Source organism: Choloepus didactylus, chromosome 18 (assembly GCF_015220235.1).
Source record: "Choloepus didactylus isolate mChoDid1 chromosome 18, mChoDid1.pri, whole genome shotgun sequence".
Taxonomy (NCBI): domain Eukaryota; kingdom Metazoa; phylum Chordata; class Mammalia; order Pilosa; family Megalonychidae; genus Choloepus; species Choloepus didactylus.
The window spans coordinates 27,099,213-27,111,468 of record NC_051324.1 but is presented as its reverse complement, the minus strand read 5'-3'; the positions used below and the strand labels follow the sequence as shown (position 1 = coordinate 27,111,468).

At 38.5% G+C, this 12,256-nt stretch overlaps 1 protein-coding gene across 5 annotated transcripts in view; it reads right to left on the bottom strand.

The window, feature by feature from the left end:
• NF1 (neurofibromin 1) overlaps positions 1-12,256 on the bottom strand; it is a 357,521-nt gene that overhangs the window by 260,191 nt on the left and 85,074 nt on the right. For all 5 annotated transcript variants that reach the window (XM_037809844.1, XM_037809847.1, XM_037809845.1 and 2 more), the window contains exon 5: positions 8,433-8,539. In XM_037809844.1, the coding sequence (XP_037665772.1) occupies positions 8,433-8,539 (107 nt within the window). The remainder of the gene's footprint in view (positions 1-8,432; positions 8,540-12,256) is intronic.

Below are 12,256 nucleotides of genomic sequence, written 5' to 3'. Positions count from 1 at the left end.
AGTTTTATATAAGTTTCTGAATGGACATCTTACCAATATCTCAAACTCAGTAGATTTAAAACTGAATCTGTTTACTGGACACCTCTTTCTTTGCCATCAGCCTCCTTCCCTTTCCTGTTTTAACTACTCTGTAATACTTTGTGACACTTCTCTTTAACCTCATATATCTAAACTAATCACCAGATGCTATGCATTCTACTCCAATGCCACGTATTCTACCTGCTAATTACCTATGAAACTGGTCCCCTCATGCCATCTGATCTCCAGTACCCTCATTATTTCTCACTTATGTAACTACAAAACCAAGTCTCAGGTGCCTCTACCATGCCATCCTGCATAATTCAAGCAAAACGGTATTAACCAAAATAAAATACTGGTCAAGGTACTTCCCACCGTTAATACCCTCCCATTGCCTCCCATGGCCACTGAAATAAACACTCATAACACATAAGCACAATAGTGCAGCCTTAAGTACTATGACTCTAGAGACAGGCCGATGTCAACTGAATCTTTACTCTGCCACTCACTCACTGCATTTTAAAACTTCAAATTCCATGTGAGACCAAGGGAAAAGATGTTTAGATGGTGCAAGATCTGTATTTCCTAAATAATTTAACTTGCACAGTTTGTTCAAATACCATAATTACATGGAATTTTTAATAGGAAGTGAAACCTGGTAGGTTTGCATATGTTAATGTGAAATAGAGACATAACCCAAAGTAATTTGGACTGAGAATAAAAATATACACGCAGGGCCTCCCTGAGAAGCTGGGGGAAAATGCAGAAGTGTTGGGCTTCCTCACCTGGATTGTTGCTGATGTTCTCACAAACATTGAGGACTGGCAGTTTGCTGAGCCAAGCCCCCTATAACGGAACGTGCCCTTACAAAGCTTGTTACTGCAAAGGAGAGGCTAAACCTGCTTATAATTGTGCCTAGGAGCCTCCCCCTGAGTACCTCTTGTTCCTCAGATGTGGCCCTCTCTCTCTCTAGCTAAGCCAACTCAGCAGGTGAACTCACCACCGTCCCCGCTACATGGGATCTGACTCCCACGGGTGTAAATCTCCTGGGCAACATGGGATATGATTCCTGAGGATGAATCTGGACCCGACATCATGGGATTGAGGACATCTTCTTGACCAAAAGGGGAATGTGAAATGAAACAAAATAAACTTTCAGTGGCTCAGAGATTCCAAATGGAGTCGAGCAGTCACTCTGGTGGGCATTCTTATGCACTATATTATACAGATATCCCTTTTTAGGTCTTAATGCACTGGAATAGCTAGAAGTAAATACCTGAAACTATCAAACTGCAACCCACTAGCCTTGACTCTTGAAGATGACTGTATAGCAATGCAGCTTAGAAGAGGTGACAGTGTGATTGTGAAACCCTTATGGACCACACTCCCTTTATCCAGTGTACAGATGGATGAGTAGAAAAATCAGGACAAAAAACTAAATGAAAAATAGGGTGGGGGGGGATGATTTGGGTATTCTTCTTTACTTTTATTTTTTATTCTTATTTTCACTTTTTCTGGTACAAGGAAAATGTTCTAAAAATAGATTGGGGTGATGAATGATGGTACTGTGAACAATTTTGATTGTACACGTCGTATGATTGTATGGTATGTGACTATATTTCAGTAAAATTGAATTTAAAATAAAACATTATTGTCTGACAATCCTTAATTAAGATACAAAGTAAAAAGAAGATGGCAGCATAGAGAGGAGTGGAAGTTAGTTAGTCCCCTTGAACAACTAATAAACAACCAGGAACAACTAGAAAATAATCTGGAATAACTGCAGGGGGACAAACACAACCATCCACTCATCATACACCAACCTGAATTGGGAGGAATGCCGAGATCACAGCACAAAATCTGTAAGTAAAAACTGCAGACCTGAGCCAGTAGCCCCCTGCCTCCATGGCCCGAACTGCAAACCCTTGCAGCGCTAGAGAGCAGCACTCTCCAAGCAAGCCAACATAGCTCTGCTGAGCTCCAACTGGGGTTTTAATTAGCACACACTCAATACAAGCTACAAATCCCCAACAAGAAGACAGAGTCTTTAGAAGACTGACCTTGGAGAGAAGGAGGACCTCTCTGGGAAGGAGAGGACCGGGTGCTATCTCTGGCCGACGGGTGAAACTGAGGGGGGCTGCAGACTGACCCTGAAAGGGGTCTTTTGGTCCCTTTTTCCGCTCAGTGGAGAAAGCCTCAGCCATTTTCAATTCCCAGCACTCTGACCCAGACAAGGGTGGAGACAGTGGAGTCAGAGTCTACTCAAATGCTAATGACCTCTCCCCAGGGGGTATATCTTCCCTAAGAGGAAAGAGGCAGTGCCAAGCTCTACTACTTGCATTCCATTCAGAACCAGACCCCACAGGTGGAGGAAAACAGCCACAGACCACATCTCCTTACACCAGTCTGGAGCTCAAGGCTGACAGGCACCACCTGCTGGGCAGAAAAGCACAGTAACTTGAGGCCTCACAGGGTACAGACACACCCTCAGGGAGACCTGAAACTATTGCCTCCTTCCAAGACCTGAACCCGTTCTGGTCTGGGAAAACCTAATTGGGGTAACTAAGGAGGCCAGATGCCTAGACAACAGAAAACTACAACCTACACTAAGAAAAACTAAGTTATGGCCCAGTCAAACGAACAAACTTACACTTCAACTGAGATAAAGGAATTGAAACAACTAATGCTAAATCAATTCAAAAACATAGGGAAGATATGGCAAAAGAGACAAAGCATATAATGAAAACACTGGGCATACATAAGGTAGAAACTGAAAGTTCTAAAAAACAACTGACAGAATCTACGGAAATGAAAAGTACAACACATGAGTTAAAGGACAGAATGGAGACATACAATAGCAGATCTCAAGAGGCAGAGGAAAACACTCAGGAACTGGAGAATAAAGCACCTGAAAGCCTACACACAAAAGAACGGATAGAGAAAACAATGGAAAAATATAACGCAGGAATGTACATGTCACTGCTGTCCCAGAAGGAGAAGAGAAGGGAAAAGGGGCAGAAGCAATAATAGAGGAAATAATGAAAATTTCCCATCTCTTGTGAAAGGCATAAAATTACGCATCCAAGAAGCGCAGCATACCCCAAACAGAACAGATTTGAATAGGCCCATGCCAAGATACTTAATAATCAGATTACCAAATGTCAAAGATAAAAAGAGAATCCTGAAAGCAGCAAGAGAAAAACAATCCATCACATACAAAGGAAGCTTGATAAGACTATATGCGGATTTCTCAATAGAAACCATGGAGGCAAGAAGGAAGTGGAGTGATATACTTAAGATACTTAAGGAGAAAAACTATCAACCAAGAATCCTATTTCTGGCAAAACTGTTCTTAAAATATGAGGGAGAGTTTAAAATATTGACAGACAGACAATGACAGAGTTTGTGAACAAGATAACTGCTCATATGAAATACTAAAGGGAGCACTACAGACAGAAAGGAAAAGACAGCTAAGAGGTTTGGAACACAATTTTGGGAGATAGTAGCACAGCAATGTAAGTGCACTGAACAAAGATAACTGTGAGTATGGTTGAAAGAGGAAGGTTAGGAGCATGTGGGACACCAGATGGAAAGAGGAAAGACAGAGACTGGGACTGTACAACTCAGTGAAACCTAGGGTGCTCAACGACTGTGATAAAAGGTACAAATACGTTTTTACATGAGGGAGAATAAATGAATGTCAACATTGCAAGGTGTTAAAAATAGGGTGGGATTGGGGGGAAAATACAATCAATGCAAACTAGAGACTACAGTTGAAGCATAACATTCTATTATGCTTCATTTAATACAACATAGGCAATATACCAAAGCTAAATGCATATGGGGGGGTGGGACATAGGGGAAGGGTATGGGACTCTTGGCATTCGTGATGTTGTCTGACCCTTTTTTCTACTTTAGTTTAATTCTATCTTTCCTTTTGTTGTTTCCTAACTGTCATATTTTGGGTTTTTTTTTTTTCAGTTTTTTCTTTTCTTTTTCTTTTTTCCTCTCTTTCTTCTTTTCTATTTCTCCTGTCTCTCTACCTTCTTTGACTCTTCTTCCTCCTCTGTGGAAGAAATGGAGATGTCCTTATACAGATAGTGGCAATGGTGGTGAATGCATAAATACGTGACTATACAGAGAACCATCGATTATTTATTTAGGATGGAATGTATGGTATGTAAACAAAACTGTCTTAAGAAAAATGGGTTGATGATGAAACCTTGAGTGCACTATATTGAGTGAAATAAGACAGACACGTAAGGACAAATATTGCAGGGTCTCACGGATATGAACTAATTATAATATATAAACTCATAGACATGAAATGTAAGTTATCAGGATATAGAATGGGGCTAAAGAATGGGGAGTAGTTGCTTATTATGAGCAGAATGTTCAACTAGGGTGAACTTAAACGTTTGGAAGTGGACAGAGGTGATGGTAGCACATTGTGAGAATAACTAACAGTGATGAATGGTGTGTGAAGGTGGTGGAAAGGGGAAGCTTAGAGTCATGTATGTCACCAGAAGGAAAGCTGGAGGTTAAAAGATGGGAATGTATAAAACAGTGAATCTTGTGGTGGACAATGTCCATGATTAACTGTACAAACATTAGAAATCTCTCTCACGAACTAGAACAAATGTATGACACTATAACTAGAAGTTAATAATAGAGAGGTATATAGGAAAAAAGATATACCTATTGCAAATTATGTACTACAGTTAGTAGTATTTTAACATTCATCAACAGTAACAAATGTACTATACCAATACTATGAATCAATAATGGAGGAGAGGTGGTTAGGGATATGGAAGGATTTGAGTTTCCTTTTTGTGTGTGTCTTTATTTCTTTTCTGGAGTAATGAAAATGTTCTAAAAATTGAAAAAAAAAAACGAACTGTGGTGATGGATGCACAGCTGCATGTGGGAACGTAGGCAAGTGATTGTACATTTGGGACCTTTGGATAATTGTATGGTGTGCCGGTTTGAATGTATTGTGTCCCCCAAATGCCATTATCTTTGTGGTCTTGTGGGACAGACGTTTTGGTGCTGGTTAGATTTGCTTGGAATGTGCCCCACCCAGCTGTGGGTGGTGACTTCGGTGGGATACTCTTATGGAGGTGTGACCCCACCCATTCAGGGTGGGCCTTGATCAGTGGAGCCATATAAAACATGCTGACTCAAAGAGACTGAACAGAGTGCAGCTGTGAGTGACGTTTTGAAGAAGAACAAGCTTGCTAGAGAGGAATGTCCTGGGAGAAAGCCATTTTGAAACCAGAACTTTGGAGCAGACGCCAGCCACATGCCTTCCCAGCTGACAGAGGTTTTCCGGACGCCATTTGCCATCCTCCAGTGAAGGTACCTGATTACTGATGTGTTACCTTGGACGCTTTATGGCCTTAAGACTGTAACTGTATAGCCAAATAAACCCCCTTTTTATAAAAGCCAGTCCATCTCTGGTGTTTTGCATTCTGCAGCATTAGCAAACTAGAACAGATTTTGGTACCGAGAGTGGGGTGCTTTTGCTGCTGAGTTTGCAAATACCAAACATGTTGGAATGGCTTTTTAAATGGATAATGGGGAGTTTCTGGAAGAACTGGGAGGAGCTTGATAGAAAAGGCCAAAACTGCTTTAAAGAGACTGTTTGTGGAAATATGGACTCTAAAGATACTGCTGATGAGGTCTTGAACAGAAATGATGAATGTGTTGTTGCAAACTGGAAGAAAGGCGAACCTTGTTTTAAACTGGCAGAGAATTTGGCAAAATTGAGTCCTGGTGTCAGATGGAAGGAAGAATTTAAAAGTGACAAACTGGAATACTTAGCCGAGGAGATCTCCAGACTACATGTGAAGGAGGTACCCTGGCTTCTCCTTGCAACTTATAGTAAAATGCGAGCGGAGAGAGATAAACTTAGAACTGAACTCTTGGGTTCAAAGAAACCAGAAGCTGATGGCTTGGAAAATTATGAGCTTCCAGGGGGTGGAATCCCAGAAGCTACAGCCCAACGTGAGGATGTTACCAAACATGGAACCCAGCTGCAATTTCAGTACAAGCCAAGATTGGAGATGGAATTATCCAGAAAGGATTTGTGGAAACTCTTATTGTCTGATGGCTTTGACCCCTGCATGCTTCATGCAAAGCCAACAGAATTTTTGCGAGATCTTTATAGACAGAGCCATTGCCGGTCTGGACTGGAGGAAACAGACAAGGAAAAAATTAAAGGAAAAATTTCTTCAAAGACAGAGCCATGGAGGTTGAGATCTGGAGTCAAGAGGTTTAGGGCTGGGAGAGAGGAGCAGCCCACATGCATGGAAAGGGTGAGTTTGCACTGGAGGTCGAGGGCAGGTTTTCTGCCTCGATGCTCTGGAAGAGTTTTGCCACCCCAAGCCCCAAAGAGGGTGGAGCACATTCCCAGGGAATTGGGGAGAGCCTGGCTGCCACCACACTGTTCTGAAGGGGTTGAGCGTGTGCCCCGGAGATGGAAGGGAATCCGGGAGCTGCCCCGATGTTTGAGGAGGGTGGGGCCGAGAAGGTGGTCTCCCCAATGTGTGGGTATGTTGGAGCACTCACCTAAGCATTTGGAGAGGAAAGGGCTGCCGAAAAGGCCCTTAGGAAGGGTTAGGCTCCCGCTCTCTCAAGCCCCAAGGATGCAACGTCATTCTGTTAATGACTCTCAGACTTTGAAATCTAATGGAGTTTGTCCTGCAGGTTTTAGGAACTGTTTTGGTCCTGTTAACCCTGTTTTCCTTACTCTTTCTCCTTATGGCAATGGAAATGTTTATCCTATGAATGTCCCTCCTTTGTATATTGGAAGCATATAACTTGTTCTAAGTCCACAGATCCAAAGCTAAAGGAAAAGTATGCCTTAGGACTGACCATGCCTATATTTGATTTTATGGGATTTTGTACTTCACTTTTGTTACTGAAATGGTTTAAGTTTTTGTGATATTGTGATGAAATGAATGTATTTTGTATTTGGAAAGATAATGTCATTTTGGGTTCCAGGGGGTGGAATATGCCGGTTTGAATGTACTGTGTCCCCCAAATGCCATTATCTTTGTAGTCTTGTGGGACAGACGTTTTGGTGCTGGTTAGATTTGCTTGGAATGTGCCCCACCCAGCTGTGGGTGGTGACTTCGGTGGGATACTCTTATGGAGGTGTGACCCCACCCATTCAGGGTGGGCCTTGATCAGTGGAGCCATATAAAACATGCTGACTCAAAGAGACTGAACGGAGTGCAGCTGTGAGTGACGTTTTGAAGAAGAACAAGCTTGCTAGAGAGGAATGTCCTGGGAGAAAGCCATTTTGAAACCAGAACTTTGGAGCAGACGCCAGCCACGTGCCTTCCCAGCTGACAGAGGTTTTCCGGACGCCATTTGCCATCCTCCAGTGAAAGTACCTGATTACTGATGTGTTACCTTGGACACTTTATGGCCATAAGACTGTAACTGTGTAGCCAAATAAACCCCCTTTTTATAAAAGCCAGTCCATCTCTGGTGTTTTGCATTCCGCAGCATTAGCAAACTAGAACATACGGTATGTGAACAATCTCAATTTTTAAAAAAAGGGAAAAAAAAGATACAAAGTAAAATAAAAATAAGTGTGAATTGTAAGATTTCACTTTTACATTAGACAACAGCCAATATTACATAAAACTAAAACAATTTTTGTGAAATAAAATTTAGTTGTTCATACTCAGTTTATGAGTAATGCTTATTGATGTTTGATTTATATTAACATCATACTGCTTACCACAGCAATTCTTTCGATTTCTTCTGATAGTTTATTTTAATAGACATAATCATGTAAAACACTTTCCAAAGCTTTAAAATTACTTATTAGGCTTGATAATATCCCCATGTGGGACTACTATTGATATGTTCTACAGGGAAGCAAAACCAAGCACTAAAAAGTTAAAAGACTTTCCAGTGCTTTAAATTCAGTAAATAATCTGTAATGGAACCAAAAAGAGAAACATCAGAAAAGAGTCCTAACTCAAATCCTCCTCTTGCCATAAAATTACAACCTGCCATGAAATTTTTATATCCTGGTAAAGACTATCTTCTTTAAGCGCCACAAAAGCTAAACAGATAACATCTATAATCTATAACCAGCATCAAGAGATCAAAATCCAGAAAAATTAAATAACCACACCCTTACATTCTCTTTATTAAAGGGAAAAATTGTAGCTGAACAAAACTTTCTATTCTCTAGATTTAAGATACTTATTTTGTCTATTATATTTTCTTCAAAGTTTCAAAAAATACTGAACCAGGACCAAAAGTAAGATCAGTCATTTCACAAAATCCATTTTGATGTTCTAGCTCAACACAATTAACAGTTAATATATTCATAAACTAGTTTTATGACTCAGAGTGACTAATTTCAGATATATCATACATTTAAAACTTACCCTTCAGGAGTCGTTTTAATTTTGCACAATCCACATTGATATACTGTAGTAATTCTATATCATGAACATCAACATTGTCTTCTGAACAAACAGTCAATTCTTGCAACCTGAAAAGTAAAAACCAAAAATAATTCATCAACTTAAGTTTTAGGATACTCCAAAATTGCAAATTCAATATATTCTTCTTATACAAATGATGAGTTTCATGGTAAATATACATGTAAAACATATGGGTATAAATTTTTTTATACATAAGGGTATAAATATTTCTTACAAAAATCTAAATGAACATAATCATTATAAAGGGATGATGAAACAAACAATGATAATCCAGTAAACCTAGTATCCCTATCTCCCAGATTGATATATCTAAATAATATTTCCCACTAAAAGGAGCCACGGTTCATTGAAAATTAATTAAGGCCAGGAATGGAGCAGAAGATGCACAAGATTAGCCTAACCACCTTGAGCTTGAACACAAAACTATCAACAACTACTGGAGTCACAGCAAAATCCCACAGGTGCCCATCTAAAGGGGTTCCCACTGTCAAAAGATGAAATAATTTGAACACCAAAAAGTATGTCTACCATAACTGAAAACAAAAGTAAAAATCCATGAGTCTGTAGTAATACAAGGAAGGAAGGTAGGAAGGAAGGAAGGAAGGAAGGAAGGGAGGGAGGGAGGGAGGGAAACTCAGTGGTCACCTTTGGGAGTTCTTAGGGTACCAATTCATTCTGAAAACTGATATACAAAGAGAAAGAATCAAGCTTCTATCTGCCTTCCCTTAATGGACTATATTGCAAGATAACAATAAATAATGAGGAAAAAAATCCTTTTACAAGAATCACAATGTAAAAATAATCAGTGACAGAATAGAGGTGTATCAAGTTGTGGATCCCAGTGAAACAATGGATGCAGGCAATGATCATCAATGGCTGCTAAAAACATTAGGTAAGAAACTTAAGTGAATGGGAAAAGAAAAAAAACAAAACTTATGGGAATGGACAAGGCTGATACACCTAAACCCAACAATCGATCATAACACTAAGAGTGGGACAATTTTGTAATGTTTCCTGATGCAGTACAATAGAAACTATACAACACCATACATGAAGTTTCTTGCCCCCAAACTTGAATGAACCTGAATCCAATCAAACTCAGCCACATATGAAATGTAGAAAATTCTGTAAGACATACAACCCAGTTCCTCAACAAAAAAAACAGCATGAAAATAAATGAAAAGGAAGCAGGAAAAGAGGAAATGATACAGATTAAGAGACGAGAAAAATATCAAACAGTTGCAAGGTATGGACTTGTTGAATCTTGATTTGAACAAGCCAAAAGAAAAAGCCAATTTTTGAGAAATTAAACACAAACCTGGTAATAGATATTAAGGAATTACGATTTTTTTTAGGTGTAACAATTGTATTGTAGTTAACCAAAAAAATCTATTAGATATACATACTGAATATTTACAAGTGAAATGATATGATGTCTGGGTTTGCTTTAAAATATTGAAAAAAAGGGGGGAAAGAGGAGTTAAATCAAGAATCACAGCATGTTGATAAGCGTTAAAGCAGAGTGAAAGATGCATGGTATTTGAAATACTATTCTCTCTTCTTTGTGTATGCTTGAAATTTTTCCATAATAAAAATTGGAGAACAAAGGATGGGAATGCCACTTTTATATTTTTCAAATTATAAGTAAAATAAAGCTTATGTTTATTAACTTCTATTTACATCAACTAGACTTCAGAAAAATGAACAATACATTCACAGGATATATTTACATTGTATTCAAAACAGTAACTCTTTCTTTATTGCACTTTTCACTATCTGTATACATTTATGTTATTATTTGATTAATGTCCCCTTTTCCCAGAAGGACATAAACTTACAAGGATAAGAATCTTTCTAAATCCAAAATTTCCCTTACTTTGAGTAGAAAGTTATAACAGGTATAAAAAATGTAATACTTGACAAAAACATAGATATTTGTATAACCCTTAATAGCAGGTGTGTAACTTTTCTTCCATGCTTCACAAACAACTATAGGAATCAGCTTCTCAAAAGTTGGGATTACTAATCTATTGAATTGTGCTTCCTAATGACTCAATAATATTTCAATTAATAGACATCAAAAAGTATAAGCAGCACATTAGTAACAAAAGAATTACTAATTTTCATAAATCAAAAAGAGATGGTGAGAAAACACAAACTCTACATGGACATACTCACAATGTTAACTTGAATTTTAACCATTTTAGTGCAGTTTAAAACTGACTTACTAATCATCACACTGAACATTCAACTGTTAAGACTGAAGCCCTATGTCTTCCTTTTCGAATTCTTCTTTCATTCTTTTTCGCCTACCAATGTGTAGCTTACATTAAATTATTCAGAGCACTTACATCATCATGTGAGAAAAGCCTAGCAGTTCATGCTGGGAATGAGAAGATCCTCAATACTGATTTATATCTCACAGCTGCTACAAAGAGGCTAGAAATTTGGAGTATGGCTTCTTAGAAAGCACAAACTTTGAAAAGCTGACTCCTGTAGTTGTTTGCAGAAAATGGAAGAAAAGTTTAACCCCTTTTATAGATCAGTTATTTCTACAGGGAAGGGATATTTGTAAAGCATAAAAATTATTTCTGAAACTGAAATAAAATAACAGGTAGTCCAAGCAAAAGAACTGAAAAACCTACAACTAAAACATTTAGAAATACCAGGTAAACTGAACAACAAAAAATATTGCAAATTTATAGAAAGAAAAGGAAAGCTCCCCTTTCCTAAGTCCTGAAATGAAGAGGAAACTGAAAACAAGAGAGTTAAGCGCATGAGCTGGCCTTGCAGCAAGGGAAGGGTAGAGGTATGGAGGGTTTTGATCTTTTTAACCTAAGGCTTGGGGTTCAGTATCTACATAGGCACTGAATATAAGGCTTTGTACCCTAATAATGCAGGGATTAGAACTGGGACCTTTCATAAAACAAGAACACAAGACAACTAAGCACTCACTAATAAAGAAAGAAGCGGGGTGGCGGGGGGGGGGGATCTACCAGCACCAAGAAGTTGGTCTACTCTGCCTAAATTTTGGTAGAGGAAAAAGTCACTTAGGGCTGAACCTTATAAAGATTTGGGGTCCAAATTTATACTACCCATGCAATCTGGGGCTAAACTAAAAAGTTAACCAAAAAAAATGGGTCCAGATTTGGGCACCTGGCAAAGCAAAAGGAAAACCATCACCAGGACACCCCCACAGCTCAAGGTTTTAAGAGACTCCCAAAGAAAATACAGCCTTCACTAAAGATAAGCTCGCAATGAAAGATTACAAAAAGGAGAGGAACAATTCACTATGAATGAGTCAGCAAACACAAACATAAGGATTATGGAATCAAGAACACAGGAACATTTAACAACCTTAAGGAGAATACAAAGTATGTTTTAAATAACTAAACACATAAAATAAGGAACTGAAAACTATTAAAAAAAAAAAAAAAAAAAAGTAGCAGATTTGTAAAAGAACCAAATAGAATTTTTCAAGTCATTGAGTCCTCTGCTTCTGGTGGTTCGTCAAATTAGATGTTTTCAAGGGCCCTCCCACTACAAAACAATCTAGTGCAGTTGTGCAATAGTTCTGAAGAGAAATCAACTAATCCTCTCAGCAAAAGAATTATAAAAGCCATAGAACACAGTATGCTCCAACAGAATAAAACTACCTTACAATCTGTAGCCAATCTTTCCATCAAAAAAAAAAAAAAAAAAAATAGCAAAAGAGAAAAATGAAAAAGCAACTCAATCTTAAACGAGAAACATTTGTAGACAGG